The 22,846-nt window shown below is 37.6% G+C and overlaps 2 protein-coding genes across 3 annotated transcripts in view; one reads left to right on the forward strand and one right to left on the reverse strand.

Annotated features, from left to right (window-relative positions):
- The window catches only part of LOC125243939 (gastrula zinc finger protein XlCGF57.1-like), an 848,513-nt gene that overhangs the window by 85,091 nt on the left and 740,576 nt on the right, over window positions 1–22,846 (forward strand). The window lies entirely within an intron of this gene.
- Window positions 5,892–18,152, reverse strand: LOC125244752 (gastrula zinc finger protein XlCGF8.2DB-like). 2 transcript variants are annotated; one of them, XM_048154980.1, is made up of 3 exons: window positions 18,034–18,152; window positions 17,323–17,482; window positions 5,892–7,111 (listed from the first exon to the last, which is right to left on the reverse strand). In XM_048154980.1, the coding sequence occupies exons 2-3, from the start codon at window positions 17,480–17,482 to the stop codon at window positions 6,345–6,347; spliced, it is 927 nt and encodes a 308-aa protein (XP_048010937.1). In that variant the 5' UTR covers window positions 18,034–18,152; the 3' UTR covers window positions 5,892–6,344. The 2 variants fall into 2 exon arrangements, with proteins under 2 accessions (XP_048010937.1, XP_048010945.1); XM_048154988.1 differs by lacking the exon at window positions 18,034–18,152 and having other exon boundaries at window positions 17,323–17,673.

Genomic DNA, 22,846 nt, shown 5'->3' on the forward strand with positions numbered 1-22,846 from the left:
CGAAACTAAAATGGTAGGACTTTGGACTCGACTTGAGACTTGTTGGCTTTGACTTTTGACTCGACTCGGGACTTGCCTCATCTTTGACTCGACTTGACTCGGGACTCGAGGGCAAAGACTTGAGACTTACTTGTGACTTGCATAACAATGACTTTGTCCCACCTCTGGTAAAAAGGAGACATCCGATACAGGTCACTTTTAAAAGAAATGTAAGCACGTCGTCCAAAAAAATCGGATATGGTCAAAAGATCGGATCTGTGCATTAAGACTTGCAGTGTAAATGCGGCCTAAGTGTGGATGATAGCGGATTGAGATCCTCTGAATCTGAAGCGGGTGTTTATGAAACTGAAACTCGGGATTCGGTGAGTTTATTGATCGAGTTGAGAAAATCTCTAGTGGATTTGAGATGGAGGGCCATTCGAAAAAAAGAAAAAACCCTCTATAAATATGGGAGGATATTCTCTGTCGTTCTTTGAGCTGTAGGATTGAACTGATTTTAAACTCATCCACTGGACATCTTACAGGACTTTCTGGATGATAATCAAAAGACAATTCAAAGAGTTCCAACAAAGAGTATTGATTAATGTTATTGAATGTGATTCCGGTGAAAATTTGGATTTATTTTTATTTGAACATTTCTGTTTGAATTGTGGGTATATTTTACCGTGTTTAAGGGTTTATTTGGTTGTCTAAAACGGTATAGAAAGTAATAACGCTGAAAGCAGAATAGATTAAGAGCCATAAACTCAAAAAATACAGAGACAGTGAAGCTTGAGAACTGTCCAAAATACAGATAAGTTCAATAAAAGTCTTACTAAAATCTATGTACACAGAGATAGCGTAGTTAACTTACATTAAATTTGTTTCAAAAAGCAAAAAAAGAGAAACAAAAATCTTAACAAAATAAGAGAAGAAAACCAAAGACAACAAAGAATTCATATTTTGAGTATCATTTCCAGTATTGTTGTTGTTTCCAATTTTGCTTAATGTCATTTTAGTGACTGTTCAATTACTTTAAGTATTTTGTATATAATATTGAGTATCTTCCTCACATGATTTTGTGATTCATTTACTGCCAGTATTAATTCTGTTCTCCACTAACATAGAAACCGATCCATTGCTCCAGCTTACCTTGAGGGCATCTGTAATTCACTTGTCCTGGAAAACCTGGAAAAATTGATGACAATTATTATAATTCATTTAATATGGGCATGAGTAACTCTATAATACTTTATGGTTGATGATGATAAATCGTTTTAGAAAAACGAACCTGGAAAATCTATGACAAATTTTCCAGTCCTGGAAAACACATGGAAAATTAGAGAAAATGTAAAATGTCCCGGAAAATCTTGTTGTTGTCCTGGAATTTTTTTTTTTTTTTTTTTAAAGTTCTTGGGTTTTTCTTTAGTCGAGACCAAAGAGTTTATCACTGACCTAAAACAATGACCATTAGTGTCAGAAAGTGCAATGTTCATAAATGCTGAGTTTTGACACATGAGAGTAGTATTTTCAATGATGATGTTTAGTCTTGTGTTGCCACTTGCAGCAGTGATATATGATTGTTCATGAAGGCTGGTTTTCTTTTACAGATAAAATGAGCCAAAAAGAGATTTTTCTCAGACAGAAAGTAAAAAAAAAAAAAACTAAATGCCCATGAGAAGGATGCAATAATAATAAAATACTAGAAATTGCAATTAAGGCATGACCAGTGGACAGCGAAATGCTCATTGGGTCAGTAGGGTCAGACAAAAACAGGTAGAGAAGAAAAGACACGTTAACTGCAAAAGAATTAACCTTGTTAGCCAGCACTCCCACTTTTGGAAAATCCCAAGAAATGACATACCCAAACTAAACAGATACAGTTCATGATGTTCCCTGTGCACTAAAATCCTAAGTATGGTCTCATTTGAAAGCAGACACTTTGCAGTTTATGGTAAAGTCATAATTAATTATTGTCACAATGAAGAAAATAGTTAAAAATAGCTATAAAGTTTTGAAAAGTTATTAGAAATGTATTTTTATGAAATATCTTTATGGAAATAAAAGTGAAGTTGGCCTTGTGGCAATCTAGAAATGCACTGCAGCTAAAGCCACATATCTGGCCATGTTACATTTCAAATCTGAAGATAAGTTTAAAACTCAGAGTTTTATTAAATGTTTTTCAAGACCATTTCATGAGACTTTATTCTGAAAAGACTCTAAAGTGCTAACTGATGTTTATTGTCGTCATCTAAGCATCTATTCAAGTGTATTGTCTATATTATTTTGTGGTGCTAACTGCCCCATTCAGTTTCAGTCTCCCCTGAACACATTCACACCTCTCCGGCCCTGCTTATGGCTCTAATTATTCTTTTCTTTTGTCCCTATTATAATTACTGTTCAAGATTTAATCCCTCATTTCTTTTACCAAACTTATCACTTCACCTTCTTTGAAACTGTATCTAATGCCCTTCTTGGAAAAAAAAGAAGAAGTAAAAAATCAGTGAGCTGTAAGTTACAATTCAAAATTATTTATTTGCATTAGCTCAGAACAGGTGCATCTCTGGGCTCGTTAGCATGTTCGCTTAGCACACCAACAAAACACCAATTTATGTTGCCCTCAGGGCAGTTCCTTGGCTATGACATCGACACCAGTGGCATCCGGATGGATGAGGGGAAGGTGGCCGCCATCAAGAACTGGTCATCACCCACGACCATAAAGGAACTCCAACACTTCCTAGTGTAGTGAATTAACTCAAAGGGGAAATATTAATAATTATGCATAACTCATTATGATTATTAATTATGATTAATATGATTAATTATGAATATGTAAATCAGTTAATCAGATTAACTGGATGTGGCTACATTAAAATTAATATTACAATCAGTTAACCTGTTCGTCCAGTGAACGCTCAGTGTTGATTGTTTATTAATTCTAAGAAATGTCAATTTCCAAGTTATGGAAAAATAATATTTCTTATTGTACTGTACTACTCAGAGCACGTAGTCCGGATCTATCACTTAAGAGGCAATTCATTAGCAGACGGAGTCAGAACCAAACATGTATTGTGCACAATCTTTATTAACTAACTCACAAACATAACTAAACTAACAAACACATAACATAACATACACAAAGGGTCACACACACATACGCAGGTCAGAATGAGTAATGATAGAGTTGAACCGGAAGAGATGCTGTTACTAGAGCTACATGAAATGTCAAAGACAATCTGGAAAGGAATCATCAGTTTCTTCAGCAATAGTAAAGGTAAGTCTTACAAATCAATACTAAATCGCTGTTTAGTGTTAAAATGTACGATACTTGCAAGATGCCCTTAGGCTGAGGAGCATCGGCTCTGCCATCTGAGGAGAGATCTTGAGGATTCAGTCCTAAGTTATTGCCAGTCTTTTCCATGTTGGATGAGGAGTACATGGCTAGTTTGTAGGCCCAGGCCTGCCGCAAGGAGATCCGTTCAGTCGTCCAGAAGCAAGGAAAAAGAGAGAGGGAGTGGCATTGTTCTCCAGCTTTTAACCTCTGGCCAAAGTCCAACCTCTTAAAGTTGAAGCAGCCAATGAAGGTCTTGTGTTTCCGGGTGACAACACTTCCCGTTGTTGGGGCTTTTATGACCGAGCAAGATTAAACTGGCTGAGCTTTGAAGGACTATTAAAGATCCTTGTAATACTTATGTGTTGCGCAGGTATGGACATACCGCATACACAAACATTTAAATCTTCCCGCTGGGAACCCGTAGACACTAAACATGGCATGATTGAAGTTACCTTGCATGTCATACCACTTAAAAATCATAAAACATGTAAAATCAATGAGTACAATACAACAACAGTAATAATGGATACCATTTCCTGAGATTACCATTTCCTACCATTTCATTTATAGAACAGTCTGTCTATAAATTAATGCAGGAACGTCTGGGTTCTGTGTGCATGTTTTTGTGTGTCTCTTTCCTGCTCTCCATGCAGCATTTATTGGTGCAATAAAGTTTGTAACAGAACTTCTCGGGGGATGGAAGCCAGGCCCCAGAATGAGCTTAAAACTATTGGTTAACTAACAAATAATTGTGTCTGATTTGTCTCAATCATTACACTGTGCTTTCCATTCTGTGACAGCAGAGCTATAAAAATAAAGATGGCATCTGAAAGTTGTGTTTGCTGCTCAGTTTGTGTATAAATATAGGATTTTGTCCATCATATTTCAATTTTTTTTATCGAGAAATTACTATTGTAGCTATTAATTATGTGTGCCATTTTAATTGTGCTATTTTTCTGTAGATTAAACTGTTACGCTGCCTCAGAAGTCTGTCCGAAATCAGTTTCATGAGGAGCCTTCATGCACAAACGATGCTGTACAAGTCATTCTCTTATAAGACAGAGAGGCAGCAAGACAGCTACCTAGGTATTCAGACACAGCCATTGAAATACTTCAGAACAGCATTTTATCAGTGGAAACTCCAAAAATAGATCAACCCAAGATCCATGTTTAGAGTGGAAATCAACCAATTCGGTACACACATTTATCAGCCCAATACCTACAAAAAAAGTCTCTTGGAGCGAAAGCTCAAACTGAACAGGAAGTCAGATATTTTGAATTAACTTGCCATTTCCAGATGTTGTACTTTAATAAATTTCTCCTAGAGCTTTAATCAGATCAACATCATATTTGGTCAGTCAACAAGTAGTCAACAAGGATTCAGTCAGAAAGGCCTTTGTGAGGTTAAATTGCGAAGATCTAGAGTTTTCACTGAAGGGCGTGTCCGTGGCGGCCGGATAAGCTTTGATGTTTCACCATGAAACAGGAAGTTCTTGTAACTCAGGTATGCAATGTTGGATCTGCCCCAAACTTCACGTTTTTTTAGAGTCCTGACCTGAAGACATCTTCATGACAATATTCAGTTACAGTCATAGCGCCACCTGTGGGCAACAGGAAATAGCATGTTTTACACTGTGATTAACTCCTCAGAGATTTAACCAGATCAACATCATATATGGTCAGTCTAATATTAAGGTCTTATTGATGTTACTTTGCAAAGATCTTGAGTTTTCGCTTAAGGGCTTGTCCGTGGCGGACTGACAAAGTCTGATGTTTCGCCATGAAAGAGGAAACTGTTGTAACTCAGGCATACAATGTCCGATCTGCCCCAAACTTCACATGTGTGATAAGAGTCCTGGCCTAAAGACATTTCTACTTTATGACAATATTCAGTTAGTCGTAGCGGCACCTGCTGGAAATGGCATGCTTTACATGTAATTCACCACCAGAAACACATTTCAATATGAAGTACCAAACATGGGAGAGACATTTAATCATGCAACACTTGGTTAAATGCTAATGTATGCGATTAATGGCACAAAACAGTAAGTTGTTGTAACTCAGGCATACAATGTCCAAATTTAAGACATTTGATAATATTTCTGGCCTGAACACATCTATATCACAATATTCAGTTACGGTCAAACACCACCTGTTGGCAGGAGGAAGTGTGCCACTTTGAAATGACTTTGCCATAATTCTCCTGTATTCACTCACTTATATGCATGTCACCTACTATTCACTCTTTTCCTAAGGCCAACAGGTGGCGGTTAGCCCGGGTGCGAGGGCCCTTTCATCGCTGCTTGCAGCTTTAATTGACATTACATTTGCGTGTATGACTCTCACTCGGCTTGTGAATGAGTATAACTTGCACACAGCCACTTAAAAAACTGTTCACAAGCTTCTATGGGTTTGATTCTGGTTGTCATTTGTTGAAATAAATACAAAAAAAAATCAGTGTGTCGGTGTTTGTCCGCTGAATGCCCATCCGATTCTCCTCCATGGCCATATGGGAAAGTGAATATTTACAGTTACATTTACACCCTACCAACAAAGTAATGGATCGACTTCTGTCAGCTTGTTGAACACATTTATTTATTCTGACATTTTCTACCATATGATGGCTGAAGCAGCAGCACGTGACACAGTTCTCATGCTAACCAGATCAACATTGTAAACCGAATTCTAAAAAAACTGAAGTGAAAACACCAAATTATCATTCAATGGGAAAAAATATCTTCTTTTCCCTGCAAACGATAGCATGAAGAATTAATATTTAACCAAGTCAAAAACAAATAAAGTAAGCAGGTTCCATATTCATTTCAGTATCAGCAGACACAAACTTTTATAGTTAAAAAAAAAATACAAGTTATGTAAATGATAAAAGCTCATTCTGGTTTCTTGGTTTGATAGATTTGATCAACCGTAAACGATAAAAAAAAAATTAGGAATTTTGAGTTTGTGATAGTAGTGTAAGCTTTGTGAACTGTTGTGTCAACCTTGATTTATTGAAATATTGAGCTCTTCAATTTTATTTTGATATTAGAAAATAATAAATCAAAGCTTGAGGATTTTCTCCAGTGTGAGTTGTCATGTGTTCTGTAAGGTGTCCTTTTCGACTGAAACTCTTTCCACACTGTTGGCAGGTGTAAGGCTTTTCTCCAGTGTGAGCTCTCATGTGTTCTTTAAGGCTTTCATTTCTACTGAAACTCTTTCCACATTGTTGGCAGGTGTAAGGCTTTTCTCCAGTGTGAATTCTCATATGGGCTTTAAGGCTTGGTTTTACAGTGAAACTCTTTCCACACTGTTGGCAGGTGAATGGGCTCTCTCCAGTGTGAGTTCTCATGTGTTGCCTGAGGCTTTGCTCCCGTTTGAAGTCATTCCCGCACAGAGTGCAGGTGAAAGGCTTTTCTCCAGTGTGAATCATCACGTGGACTTTAAGGCTTCCTTTTCGACTGAAACTCTTTCCACACTGTTGGCAGGTGAAAGGTTTCTCTCCAGTATGAATGCTCATGTGGTTTTTAAGGTGATTTTTATGTATGAAACTCTTTCCACACTGTTGGCAAGTAAAGGGTCTCTCTCCAGTGTGAACTCTTAAGTGGACTTGAAGGTTTCTATGTTGATCAAAACTCTTTCCACACTGTTGGCATGTGAAATAACTTTTAGTTCCAGTCTTTTGAGCTCCTTTTTGTAAGGAAAACTTTGTTGATTTTTCTTCACTCATTAAATTATAATTTATAATTTTCTCTTCATCCCTTTCATTAAGTTCATGACTCGCCTCTCTCAGTGCCATCAGGTCTAGGGCAAAAATAGACAAAACAATTTAGACATTTAAAACATCAAAATCAACAACATGTATGATCTATACCCTATCCTATCGTATGGATCAGGGATGGGCAGCTTTGGTACTGGAGGACCACTGTCTTTCATCCCTAATCAAATATACCTGCCTGTAATTGAAGCATTCCTGAAGACTTAAGGCTGATTTATACTTCTGCGTCGTGTGTACCCCGTAGGTACGCTGTAGGCTGTGAGTACCACGAGTAGCCTAGGATGTAGCCTGATGCGCACCTCTTCTATTCTAAAGTATTGTTTAGTGTAAAACATGCTGAACTCATGCCGAAGATCAGCAAACAGACTGTCAATTAATTCGATGATTAGCTATTTCCCCACAAAAGCTGTTTAATCAGCATAGTGAAGCCTCTCATCCATTAACTTCCATTCAAGAAACAGCCTCTGGTCTCATTCCCCGTGTACCGTTAGTATTAGCCGTTACGTTATTTTGGCTAAAGGTTGCAGGCTTGCCTTCCAGTGGCTTTAGATCTACATTTCCATTAGAGTTCACCAACCCTGATCAAACACACCTGAAGCAGTGAACTAAGATCTTCAGGGGCAGGTGTGTTCGATCAGGGTTGGATCTGTATGTAGATCTCCAGGAACAGGTTTGGTCATTCCTGCTCTAGGTTCAACTCATCAGCTCTGATACTCTGATCTGAGACTGATGGATATTTCAAATAAATCTACAAAGTGTCCTGTTGAGGTACTCCAGGGCTGCGCTCAAGTTCAGATTTTTATGCCCTTCCCTTGCTAACTTCCCTCCATCTTAAGACTCAGATGTACATCATTGTTTAATCTGAACCAACACTGGCAGAATCTGTCTAGCTACTTTAACCCTTGTGCGGTCTTCATTTGGGAAGTACACTCAGGGTCTTCGGGGTCTCCACAGATCCCAGGCAACAAAATGTAATTTTGTAACAATTTTATATTTTTATTTTATTTATTTGATAGGGACAGTGTGTGTTAATGAACAGACATGATAGTACATGAATGTAAACACACCGGATTGTAGCCGAAGGCTAATTTCCATCCGTTGTCCCCGGGACTAGGGTCACGATGGGCCAATTCATAGACAAATACATTTCATATATAACAAAAGAAATACATTACACAATCAACATTATTACACATCCTCATATTGCACGATCCACAATTATTGCACACACCTCACATTGCACACTACTCACGATTCACACAATCCATTCATTACACACTCCGCTAATTGTACAGATAGTATTATTGCGTGATCACAATAGTACACAGTCACATCAACCACAATTCACATAACGTGCAGTTTCTACACATATATGCGCACCCACACATACACACTCACACAATCACCACATGCAGTTATCTCTCAATAAAAGGTTTAAATAGAAATATAAATAGCTGGGTGCGTTCACACTTGTAGTTCGGTTTGTTTGGTTTATTTGGTCCGGACCAAAGAAGAAAAACAAACATTTAGTCCTGGTCCGATTAGCATTCAGATTAGCAATTTTATCACCGAACCAAAAGATACTGAACCTAAAGGCATAGGGATACATTCACAACGTGATTGGTCGGATTTTATGACGTATGCCTATTTTGAGACGGAACTTACCGAACATCCAAAACAATGCTGTGTGCTGAGGTAAATGCGCTCGTTGTGTGTTTGTAGCCTGCATGTGATGGTATTTTGGCCCGCTGGGAACTCGTGAAGAGCTTATAAAATGTGTGAAGTAGTCAAAACAGCGGCGGGAATCCATCTGTCACACACACACGATCAGCTGCGTGGAGACGCGCATCTGATGCCTGTCAAACTCATGACTATGACAAGAAAAACCGGCATGCGTGAGGATTCTGTCCTTTTTAGGGTCTCTTCTTCCTGTTTTTGGTCCGTTTACATGTCTTTGGTCCGTGTTGCGTTCATATATCATTCGAACCGCACCAGAGTTCGTTTGGAAGCGGACCGAGACCCATCTTTTCAGCGGTCTCGGTCCGCTTGTTTAGTGCGCACCAGGGTTCAGATGACAGCGTTCACATATGTTCAAATGAACCACACTAACTGAGCAATCGCACCAGGGTTCGTTTTAATCGAACCAAACGTGACAAGTGTGAACCAGTGGCGCACCTAAAATAGGTCCAGGTGAAATTGCAAGCACAACAAACCTCACAAGTATCGAAAATGGGCTACTTTCCCATAGACTGGAGTGAGACCATAGATGTCTCTCGACAGGGTTTATGCAGGTTTCAGTAAGTCAAATTTAAGACCTTTTTAAGACATTTTAAGACCATAAAGATTGAAATTTAAGACCTACACGACGCATTACCAAAAAATATTCAAATCAAAGAAATTCTGAAAAAATCATTTTATTTCAATGAATTCAGTCATTGAAAAAGCATTAATTTAATTTACAGATAAAGCAATCACATTAGTAACCTTCCACACACATCAATGTGCCAAATGCCCAAAACCTTAGGCCCAAAATGAAAATAGGCTAAAACAAACTTGCCCTCAAATAGAATAGATTTCATCTCATATTTATTTACATTACAAAACAGCATATTAATAGCCTAATAAAGATTGAACAGGCTACTCCAACCCATGTAACAACCAATGTAGCACACACACACACACACACACACACACACACTCACACCAGATAATCCATTTTAGATAGATAGATACTTACCTCGGGATAATTAGATTATCTATCTAACATGGATTATCTGATATATGTATGTATGTATGTGTGTGTGTGTGTGTGTGTGTGTGTGTGCCCCGCACTGTCCCATGAACTGTGAGCCCAGGTGGTCTGATTTTGGCTTTCATTGAACGTTACGACATACGGCCCGGTAAGAGTACGAATCAATTCCCTCTTTATAAACTCCCCCAATCCAAATCTCGACATAAGCGATCTTGTTGGGCCCACAAGAGAACGGCTTCGCGATTACTGAATCAGGGAACATCACTTGGAAGAGATCGCTAATCTCACTGTTGCTATTAAATGAGTGGTGTTTGTTTAGTCACCGTGTGTAGTATACAAATCACCTCGGCTTTCGATGTGTCAGTCGCTCCAAAAGTACCCCGAAGGTTGTTCGACGGAGCTGTGATGATATTGCACTGGAGACCGGAGGAACCAGGCATTGAGGAGGACGACGGCAGTGGTGAGGCTAATTGGCCGAGTCCGCTGAAGGGATTTTGCGGCTAGCTTGTGTTTCTCCGCTCTGGCGTGTGACTCCAGCGCCTTTACACCGCTTCACACCCAGACTCTCTAACTGATTTTTTTTATTTTTTTTTATTTTTCAAAGTTTGCAGTGAGCCTCGTACCTGGAGCTGGGTACCGCTTGTAACCAACAGCAGAAATCGCTGTGATCTAGCCATGTCTCGTTGAAAGTACACTTTCCCATTTTCCACACGTAGCCGAACTTTAACAAACTCTGAGGAGACGCAGACGTATTTCGCGGGCAGGTATTGCATTTATCACGGGATTTGTAGTTTTATCACCGCGTATACCAACACCAATATACCCCAGAAAGAACTACGACTCGCTACTTTTTTGCTACTTTGTAATAACTTTCAGCAGGTAACGTTTCTGGAAATGGGTAAAAAAATTTAAGACCTGACTAAATGAAATTTAAGACCTCGGATGAAAATCTGGCCGTTTTTAAGACTTTTTAAGGCCTTAAATTTAAAGTTCAGAATTTAAGACTTTTTAAGACCCCGCGGAAACCCTGAGTGAACTAAGATCTTCAGGGGCAGGTGTGTTCGATCAGGGTTGGATCTGAACTCTGCATGCATGTAGATCTCCAGGAACAGGATTGGGCATACCTGCTCTAGGTTTAACTCATCAGCTCTGATACTCTGATCTGAGACTGATGGATTATTTCAAATACATCTACAAAGTGTCCTGTTGAGGTACTCCAGGGCTGCGCTCAAGTTCAGATTTTTATGCCCTTCCCTTGCTAACTTCCCTCCATCTAAGGGACTCAGATGTACATCATTGTTTACACTGAACCAACACTGGCAGAATCTGTCTAGCTACAGTGGCATGAAAAAGCATAAAAAAATCATTCTCATTTTCACAGATTCTGCAAGGGGTTCACATACTTTTTCATGCCACTGTACTTTATTAATGAGAACTAAAACTTGGTAACCATGAATGCATATTTGTCATTTTAACTAAGCAGAACTGGTGGTGGTGCTTAAGATACTGTTTGTCATTCAGTTTTTGTAAAAAAAAATAAAAAAAAAATAGATAATGGTAATTTTTATTAAAAGAAGATAATACTACTAATTCTACCACTAATGACAACACACAAAAGATTGATGAGCTGCTTGGTTCATGAATATTAATCACGATGTAAGAGTTGCGATCATTTTGTCATTAATTGACAAGATTATATTAAATTAGAATTAAACAAAATTAGAATTGATAAGTGTCTGTGAATCATTAAAAAATCCCAGGGGTTTAGTTTTAACCTACATGAACAAATAGCAAAATAAACATGAGGGTTCATCATCATCACACTCCTGCTGCGCTTCTGTGAACGAAAAAAAAAAGATTACATTAGGCTATATAAAAGGAATTAAATAGCCTATGTCTACGGGCAAAATTTATTTAACTTAAACGATTAACATATTTAAAAAAATTAGAGGGGAAAAATGCGACAACAGACTAGGCCATATGAGTTTCGGTTCATTTCTGAGAAGTTCACAGAAAGGAAACCGAGACGGCAGAAAATTCTTTGTTTTTTTTACGAGAGATAGATTTGGAATAACAATTAGCTTTAATGTAGAAATAGATGCCCATTCTGTTGCTTTTCTTGATATCAGGATCCAACTGAAATCAGGGACTTTATTTACTTCTCTATATTCTTATTCTAAACCAATGGATAAAAATAGTATTCTTCATGCTGCAAGCGCTCATCCATCTTTTTTAAAGAAAGGACTTCTCTATTCTCAATTTCTTTGATTAAAACATATCTGTAATGTTGAATCAGACTTTGAACAACAAGTGGTGATAGAGGTTACCCAAAAAAATGGTTTAATGCTGCTTTGAAGAGAGTACGAGAGGAGTCTAATACATCGATTAAACAAAAGAAGCCTCATTCTGTAGTCTGTAAAACCACTTTCTCTGCGCACAGTGAAGCGATTAAGAATATCATTAAGAAACATTGGTATATACTTTCTTCAGTCGAAAAGAAATTAAGGTTTTTGATGAAAACATTCCAGGGCCTGTATGTATAAAACTTCTCAAAAATGCTCTTAAGAATAGTCTTAAGTTTTGACTTGAGTGTCAAAAAATGCTTAGTGAAGAGTAGGACTTTTCTAAGAGTAAGATACTTTTATAAAGAAGCTAAAAGCAACTTTTAGTGAAGTATAAGACGGATTCTTGGATTCTCACTTGGAAGGCCTCTGTTGATTGTCCTCCATGGATGACTTTACAGCTCAGTCCTTCATACGAGTTCTTGATGATGCTGACGATCTTGGTGGGCACCCCGTAGTGACGGAGAAGCTTCCAGAGGGTTTTCCTATCCACACTGTCGAATGCCTTCTCATAGTCAATAAAGTTGATATACAGGGGAGAGTTCCATTCTAATGATTGTTCAACAATTATACGCAGCGTTGCGATCTGGTCCACACATGAACGATCTTTGCGAAAGCCAGCCTGCTGGTCTCGGAGTTGGGCGTCGACTTGGTCTTTCATTCTGTTTAGCAAAACTCGGTTGAAGACTTTACCTGGTACTGACAGCAGTGTGATGCCTCTGTAGTTTGTGCATTTACTAAGGTCTCCTTTCTTAGGAATCTTGATAAGGTACCCCTCTTTCCATTCTGCTGGCACTTGTTCTTTCTCCCAGATATTTTTGAAGAGTGGGTAAAGCATCTCAACTGATGTACTGATGTCTGACTTCAGGGCTTCTGCTGGGATGTTGTCCGGCCCTGCTGCTTTACCATTCCTAAGTTGCATAATGGCCTTCCTTATTTCCTCTCTGGTTGGGATGTTACAATCTATGGGCAGGTCTGTATCTGCAGGTTTGATATCAGGTGGGTTCTGTGGCGCTGGCCTATTCAGAAGTTCCTCGAAATGCTCCACCCATCTGGTCCTTTGTTGCTCATCTCCTATGATTGGCTTTCCTTCCCTGTCCTTTACTGGTCTTTCTGGTCTGCTGTATTTTCCTGCCAGTTTCTTGGTGGTGTCATACAGTTCTTTCATGTTGTTCTCTCTTGCTGCTGCCTCTGCTGCTGTAGCCAGGTCATCTATGTGCTTCCTCTTGTCTTTCCTAATGCTCTTTTTTGTCTGCTTGTTGGCTTCTGTGTATTCTACTTGTGCCTTTGCTTTCTCTGCTCGTGTGCAACTGTTACTGATGGCCATCTTCTTTTCCTTCCTCTTCTTGATCTTACTCAGGCTGTCTGCCGAGATCCACTCCTTGTGCTGGTGTTTCTTGGGGCCAAGCACTTCCTGGCATGTTTCTATCACCGCTTCCTTGATCCCTTCCCACTTACTCTCCAGGGTACCGCCTTCCTCTTCCAGCAGGTCCTGAAGGACTTGAAACCTATTGCTAAGGGATACCTTGAACTCCTGTTGCTTGCTATCATCTCTCAGTAGTGCTGTGTTGTACTTCTGGCAAGTGAGAACCGGCGTAAGACAAGGCTGTTTACTCTCACCGTTTCTCTTCCTGTTGGCAATCGACTGGATTATGACTTCTTCAACAGCTCAAAGAAACCACGGGATCCAGTGGACGCCATGGAAACAATTGGATGACTTGGATTTTGCTGATGATCTGGCTCTACTCTCGCATACCCAACAACAGATGCAAGAGAAGACGAACCATGTGGCATCCACCTCTGCACAAATAGGCCTCAACATCCATAAAGATAAAACCAAGGTCCTCAAGATTAACGCAACTAACAACAACCCAATCACACTGGAGAGCGAAGAACTAGAGGAGGTGGAAACGTTTACCTACCTAGGCAGTGTCATCGACAAGCAAGGAGGCACCGATGCAGACGTCAAGGCACGGATAGGGAAGGCGAGGGCAGCATTTATTCAACTACGGAACATCTGGACCTCCAAGGAATTGTCAGCGAAAACCAAAGTAAGAATTTTCAATACTAATGTCAAGGCAGTTCTCTTTTATGGAGCAGAAACCTGGAGAACCACCGTCACCACCATCAAGAAAGTACAGGTTTTCATAAACAGCTGCCTACGCAAAATATTACGCATCCATTGGCCTGATACTATTAGCAATGAAGAACTATGGCAGAGAACAAATCAGATCCCAGCAGAGGAAGAAATCAAGAAACGAAGATGGAGATGGATTGGGCACACTCTACGAAAGCCAGCAAACAACACCACCAAGCAAGCGCTGCAGTGGAACCCGCAAGGCAAAAGGAAAAAGGGAAGGCCAAGAAACACCTGGCGCCAAGATCTAGAGGCAGACATCAAGACCATGGGAGTGACATGGAACCAGCTGGAAAGAAAAGCCCAGGACAGAGATGGCTGGAGATCCCTGGTCGGCGGCCTATGCCCCAAGAGGGGTTGTAGGCGTAAGTAAGTAAGTAAGAAGACGGATTCTTAAGTGCTGACTTAAAGGGATAGTTCACCCAAAAATGAAAATTTGATGTTTATCTGCTTACCCCCAGCGCATCCAACTCCGTTCAGCATCGGTTAGTGATGTCTGATCGAGCTCTGACAACGGAAGTGATGTCTAGCACTCATTGAAGTATATGCGTGAGACGTCACTGCTGTTGTCAGAGTGCGATCAGACATCACTAACCGAGTGCTGAACGGAGTTGGACATAGTGGTGTTTTAGAGGTAAAAAATGATATAAATACTGTTCGGTTTCTCACACAAACCGATCGTTTTGTGTCTTAGGACATCAATGTGTCCTCACGAGCCGCAGGGTTTCAATTGGATTTGTCTATGTAAGCTTTATTTACTCTTATAGAAGATGTTCCCATCCACTACCATTATTTGGCTGACAGCAGTTAAAAATCCTCATTTGTGTTCTACTGAAGAAAAAAAGTCATCTACATCTTGGATGCGCTGGGGGTAAGCAGATAAACATCAAAATTTCATTTTTGGGTGAACTATCCCTTTAAGTGTTGTGAAGTAAGGACTACAATAACGTCAACTCAAAATGGCCATCCCTCAACCTCTGAATCAGCCAATAGCTAGTTTTAGGGGCCCTGATACTTTCATTAAGGCTAATTCTCAGGTACGTACAGATAAGGACATTGGGTTTTTTCCTTGCCTTAGATGTGCGGCATGTAGGAAAGTTCGTAGATGATGTTTTTCTTTTCGGAGTAGTGTAACGAATCGTACGTATAAGATTAAACAATTATAATTAATCTTATAATTAAACATATCATTTTCATGACATGTCACATTCAGTTTCGGATCTAGATTTTGTAGTAATTGAGCACATTTCATTGCAGAGGTGGTAATATAGAGCGGAAACTCCTACAGAGAGAGTGCAAATGAATTTTTGATCTTAAATGCTTACATCCTTTATGTATGAACTAGGGCTGGGCGATATATCGCATGAGATTGTCACGCGCATTTCGTCAGTAAAGCCGGTTCCCTGATTACCGCTAAATCGCCATCACCTGCTTTCAAATGCAGCGGCATTTAATAGACAGAGCCGTAGATCACTGAAAAGCCACGCAATATCGCGTTCATATCGCAGATGAATCGCCTTCGATAATGAACGCGATATTGCGTGGCTTTTCAGTGATCTACGGCTCTGTCTATTAAATGCCGCTGCATTTGAAAGCAGGTGATGGCGATTCAGCGGTAATCAGGGAACCGGCTTTACTGACGAAATGCGCGTGACAATCTCATGTGATATATCGCCCAGCCCTAGTATGAACGAAGAACTGATTCTCAATTGTTTCTTTTTTAAACTTTCATTGTGTTTTGGTAAATTTACACACATTGGATCTGTTTGTAATTATGTATTTTAATAATTAATCATGTGGGTATATATTTCTCAATTTGTACGTCATGATTATGTATTCCAAATGTGATGTTCATATGATAGTATTTTTTGGTGTGAATCAAGTATTACAATGAATATTGATGAAGTTATGAAAATTAATATGCATTTTTAAAAGTGTTGTATAATTTTGAGTATATCTATTTACATAATAAGGTAATAAGCTTATTAAATGGATACAGGTGTATGCTTGGAATCACGGCACTGATGAAGGGTTGATCCCGAAAACGTTTTGCACTCTTTGGCCTCTGGACAATAAACATTGGAGCTTTGTGGACTTTCTCGTGTGCAGATCTTTCATCTTTTTGAACTTGGATTGATTTTTTGGTATTGTTGTTTGGACTGATCTGGCGCTACGCTTCTCCATCTTTTCTTATACTTGTTTATTTTGCGATCAGTGTTTTGTTTTTATTGTGAGAGTACAAAAATAATAGGCCTATTTAATGGGCCTTAATAGATTTGAATGGTGTTACATCTATGTAACTTTGTATTTTGTATCAAAATGTCATTTTGTATCATCAAAGCCATAAATGTCTGAGTAGGCGTAACCTATTTTAGAGTTGTTTCCACTTTTATAAGAAAATTAAAGTGATCGCGCCGGCGCCTCGCGTACACACAACATATATCAGTTTTAGTAACTTGACATCACAGCCTGTTAATTGTAAAAATAACATACATTCAACCAAATATGTAAAAAGTTATAGTAGTATGTGTACAATAAAAGTGTTTAAATAATATAGTTTAGCCTCTAAATCGTGACTATGGAAACATTTGGATTTATGCCAAATTATAGGTTAACGCCGGTTTCCAATTTAGCTTTGAATTAATTAGTTTTGGCTTAACATTTATATATTATTTTTTTCATAATTAAAATAGTAGTGGTGCCCCCCAAATATACAAATATACCCGTGTGACTTACGACGGGTTTTGTGGTCCAGGATCAGATTTAATGGAAACACTGAATTTAAAGTGACGTACACATTACTACATTTACTCACTCTAGTAATGAGTTAATAATGCTTAATTACAAGTAACCAAACTCTAACTTTATAATAAGTGCACTTGAAGGAGTGAATGAACTGACTGAGTGAATTAGGACACTTAAAATTATACTTCTGTATATTCTCTATTTTCTGTAGAGCTGGACATTTTAATAATGATCAAATTCAGCTGTGAGAATAAAACCAACCTGTTTGTTCCTCAGTTTCTTCATGTTTCACTCTGAATGTTTCTTCAATCTTCATTTCTTCAGTCTCCTCTTTAATAAACTCAATCTTCATGTCTTCAGTCTCCTCCTCCTTAATAAACTCAATCTTCATGTCTTCAGTCTCCTCTTTTTTAAACACCATCTTTAAGAAGAGAATAATTAACAGAGTTATTAATCTAATGACCAGGTTAGACAACAAATTCTCTAAAAAACTAACGCTGCAAATGAATAAACTTCATATTTAGGCATTTATAACTGATGAAAACATGATTAGTTTGTTAGTGTTTGTTGTTGTCGTTCATGTTCACTGTTTGAGCAGCACGTGTCGTGATTCACTGAACCATTTCTCAAAGTGTTTGATTCAATTGACTCGGAGTTGAACAGTTCAGTTTCTCCATCATGACTCTCCAGCATAGACTGTAAAAAAAAAAAGCTCTGCAGAGACTGAACTCGTGTTCATGATAAACTGATTTATGATTTATATAGAGAAATGAGACGCAGGTTTACTGTTTCTCATCAGTGGATGAGCTTCACTCACTCAAATATCCTTCATATTACAGTTATAAAGAATCACAATGTTAAATTTAATAGTAAATAAACTCATTTAACATCGCTTGTTTAAAACAAAACACACAACTATTAATCACCGAACTGTTTCTGTCGATTAAAACAGCTTAAATTCTTAAAACAAACCTTTCTTCATCAGAATCACAGCAGATGCAGGAGCTCAGCGCAGTCTTATGACGTCATATCGTTACTCCAAAATAAAAGTCACGCATTGTCTACAATCACAGAAGTGCATTGACTGTTTTACCAGATAATATTTGTATTAAAATTAAAACTGAGAAATATGATACAAACAATCATGGTATATATATGACTTTGACCTTTAATGTGTTTCAATTTGGACACATGAATTAACTAATTATTGTTCACATTATATATATATATATATATATATATATATATATATATATATATATATATATATATATATATATATATATATATATAATGCATTACTAGTAGTTACTAGTTTTGACAGTAACTAATACTGTAACGCATTACTTACAGTAAAATTAATTAAAATTAATTAAAAAATTAATTACTTAAATAAATTAACTCTGTTACCGTTACCATATGGTGCGTTGTCAAAATGAATAAATTTTGGCTGAAGTGTAGCCTACAGCCTTACCTGTTTACATACACAAATATAATTTTAAAATGAAAATAATAATGTATGATTCTCTGTGTGTCAGATTATACGAGCGGAGCGCGAGCTCAAACCAGAATACCCTTTGTGACATGCTGGATTGAAAATATGTGAAATAAGTTTTTCTAGTCGACTAGTAGTTATTCATTTAAGCCATTAGTTGACTAATCACATTTATATTAATTTAATTTCTTGAATACTGGAGAGAATAAGCCATAATAATGAGCGTTTATGTAATATAGACTATAGCACTCAAGCACACGCATAGGCCTAAAGCTTGCCATAAAGAACCGGCAAAAGTAATAATTATGAATGTGACAAAAACAGCAAGGAGACATTTTAATTGTTTATTAATAAAGAAATGTTTTCTGAATCAGTGTCGGCTGCAAAGATGAAGTTGACATTACTGACTCTCATCATCTGCTCATACTGGATGTGCCTAGAGAGCGAACTCACATTTCAGTCGGATTAGGCTACATAATCAGAGTAGCCTGTTTCTTTTCGTTTTTAGATTTTCCAAGCTTTCTATAGATATATATTCTCATGTCTGCGAGGCAAGCAGCGTATACGCTGAGTTTCAGTTCATGTAAGATGCGCTCCAGTTCACGCGCCGGTGACCGTGTCCGCGCCTGCCATGATTATATTGTCTGCTATATTTGCTTCTTATTTATTAAATCTAGGCAACTGGTTGATAAAACATTGATTAAAATTAAGATACAATTTTTACAAAACAAAATTCACTTTAAAGAAAGTCTTTCTACAAAACAAAACTTAATGAAGTGGTCAAAATCATGTCTGACCCACTCCATGTCTCACGATATATTGCACATCTTATGATCCATCTTACTCATGCTGTTCACTTTTCATAATCAAGTAAATGAATTTAAAACATAACATAGGACTATTTAAACATAAATATGAAACTACATTTTCTTCAATGGCTACCAACACGTATTGTACAGTGAAGAGAAATTTCATAAGCAAGAGCGGATCACGAGTCACGAGTCGGATCAAGAATAATTTATACTTAGACTTATATTTAATATTGGGGGCATTCGAGTTATTTGACACACACACACATATATATATATATATATATATATATATATATATATATATATAATTTTGTTTTTCAAATAACACAATAGTTACTTTCCCTGGTAATTAGTTACTTTTATAATGATGTAACTCAGTTACTAACTCCGTTACTATTTGTGAGAAGTAACTAGTAACTATAACTAATTACTTTTTTGAAGTAACGTGCCCAACACTGATGGTGGGTATCCATGTATTGATACGCCCATTTGCGTCATCACACCATTTAAGATGCCCTTACAAGGACCAGTGCAGGAGAGGTTCAACCGGTGCCATTCACGAGGCCGCACAATTATTGAGCGAGCTTTCAGAATGATGAAAGCAAGATGGAGGAGAACATTATTCTCAGCTTTGGAGGTGAAAGTGGGCTTCTGCACTGAAGTAGTGATTGCATGTGCATTCCTGCATAATGTCTGTTTAACGCATGGTGATGTGCTTGAGCCTGAGGATGCTGACGCCACATCCCCACCTTCTCCTGATGCAGCAGTTTTTGTGGATAGGTCTGGAGTCCAGTTCAGGGACAAGCTGGCTGCACGAGTTTCTGCTCCTGTTGGTGTCCAACGTCCACTGATGGAGCATGATTACACAAATATTACATAATATTTTGTATACATGTAAGTCATTTTTTATAGAATTTTTTTTTATTTTTATTGAACTTACAAAACTGAAGAACTTTATTTTAACTGATGACACTCAGTGACTGAGCAAAAAAAATATTTGTTTTACAATTTACTGTAATTATTGTGTTATCTTGAGGTGCCTTTTGATTATTGACTTTGAATAGTTGAAAAAGAAAACATTTTGTGTACATCTACCTCAGCTTGTATTGTACATGTTGAAGAACATTTAATATTGTGCACTATATAAAATTGTATAATTTTATTTACCTTTACTTGGTGGTAGTTGTTTATACAGTTTCTTATTTTTGTAAATAATTTTCAATAATTCTTTATACAGTTCCCTTTACTCCTTGATTTTATGTTACCTAAATAAATTACACAATTCAGTGACACGGTCAGCGTTATTACGCATCTAATGCAGTTATAGCTGTTCTTATATGTGAATTATCATCATCCAAACAACTGATTATAGAACGGGGGACTATCAAACCTTTCAACCAAACTTACCGCAAAATGTGTTAAAAGACGGGCAGTTTTCTTGTACATTTGCAATGTGAAAATAGGACATTTACTTTGTTAACAAATGTGTCTGTACCATTACATGTAGAATAGTTTCTAACCTCACCAAGGATATATACAGTATAAATATTGTTCTGCTTTTTTAAAAGTAAGGTGGACACAATAAAAGCAAATTATAATTCTCAAGAAAGTTTATTTAATATAAAATCCCAAAACAGTACAACAGTAACATGAACAATAACTTAGAAGTTTTTAGACAGTATTTTTTTCTTTGTTACTGTGCTTAAATAAAATATGTTCAAGTATCTGTACTTTATCTTTATCTTTTACTGTAATACGAACAATATAGGACTCAAATGATACTATAACCAAACAATTTAAGAACAGTGACAACAGAAATGTTGCTAAACCTATTTACTTTTTTGCTACATGAGCTACTAATAGGGTTAAGATGGTCAGCATCTGGTCCATCTGATTCTCTGCCCTCGCAAACCGCTCTTCCTCTCTTGCGTCTGACTCCATCTGACGACGGTCCCGTTTCTCAGCGATTTCCTTTATAACTTCAAGTGAAGTAAGCTCACTTCACCTCTTTCTTTTTGTGGGGCTTTCACCTTTTCCTCCACTTGGCCTGGCAGATGGTCCGGGAATCTCTACTGCTACTGGACCTATACTTTCTTCAGCCCCTGATGATCCTGGTTTTACTGCATCCTGCACTGCTGGTTCTGAATAAGAAGGGGTAGAGGGAGACTGTAGGCAGTCTGCAACTACAGCACTTGAGGGACCTGCCATATCTGATGGGGAAATTTGTGCTTAATAATCTCCCTAACAGATATAAAATAAATATGTGTAAACAGTGTTTAATACCATACAATTCCAAAAGTGATGAACAAAATTCACACTTTCTTAAACCCTTGAGCAGATGCATTCCTCATGCCTGTGAAAGCCTTATCCCACTCCATACAGAGCCGAATAAACTGAAAGGTCATCTCATCAGTCCCGCTTCATTCTCAAACACCAAGTAACTAAATTAGGATACAATTATGGGTAATTCGCAAACTGTTAAATATGTCTTTAGTAACTTTCTGGATCTTTAGATCTCTGAGCCATCAGATTTTATCAAAAATATCTTAATTTGTGTTCTGAAGATGAACAAAGGTTTTACGGGTGTGAAACGACACGAGGGTGAGTGATTAATGACAGAATTTTCATTTTAGGGTGAACTAACCCTTTAAAACAATCTTCTCATAAACTCATTATAGTAAATGTATCTGTGGCCTATATATACTAAATATACAGAAACTGGATAAAGTTATCAAACAGACTGCACTGCATAAATAAATTAAATATAGATTAATCCTTATTAAAGCTACAATTTTCTCTGTAATCTTTGTTCTTTTGATTAACATTGATGTCAGCCACTGGTTTATTAGGCTGCTGTCACTTTAAGATCAGACACTGGCGCATATGGCACAGATCTGACGTGCATATCATTTCTCTTTAAGTTCATTTAAGACGTTATTTCACTAATTTAAGACTGCTCTTATGAGAATACTCAACAAAACAGACATTTTGGCATAATTCTGTGTGTTATTGTTCATTCAACCATGAAAGAAAACTCAATTCTGGTGAGTCACATGACACGACATTCACCTACAGCACATGTCTCTTTTGTCTTTTTGTGCTTGAATGTTTTAAAGGCATTTGCATGAATAAGAGCGTGATCATATAATGTAACGCTAGTAAAAGGATGACAGAAAACATGCTAAATATTTTTAAAATTCAACTGAAAAAAATTATTTCATGCATTAACGTGCTGATTTTGACAGCACTAATATTAATACATTAACATTAATGCATCCATTATTAAAATTTGTATTTTAAAATTAATTTTGTCATATACACTGTTAACTTTAATGTGCATGATGTAGGCCTACTTATTAATGTCATTGTAAGTCACTTTGGACAAAAGTGTCGTTAAATACCATAAACATCAGTCAAGTTATTATACCGCTGACTCTAGCATCCATTTCATTATCAAGTGTAACCTAAACAATCATGT

Source organism: Megalobrama amblycephala, linkage group LG1 (genome assembly GCF_018812025.1).
Source record: "Megalobrama amblycephala isolate DHTTF-2021 linkage group LG1, ASM1881202v1, whole genome shotgun sequence".
NCBI lineage: Eukaryota > Metazoa > Chordata > Actinopteri > Cypriniformes > Xenocyprididae > Megalobrama > Megalobrama amblycephala.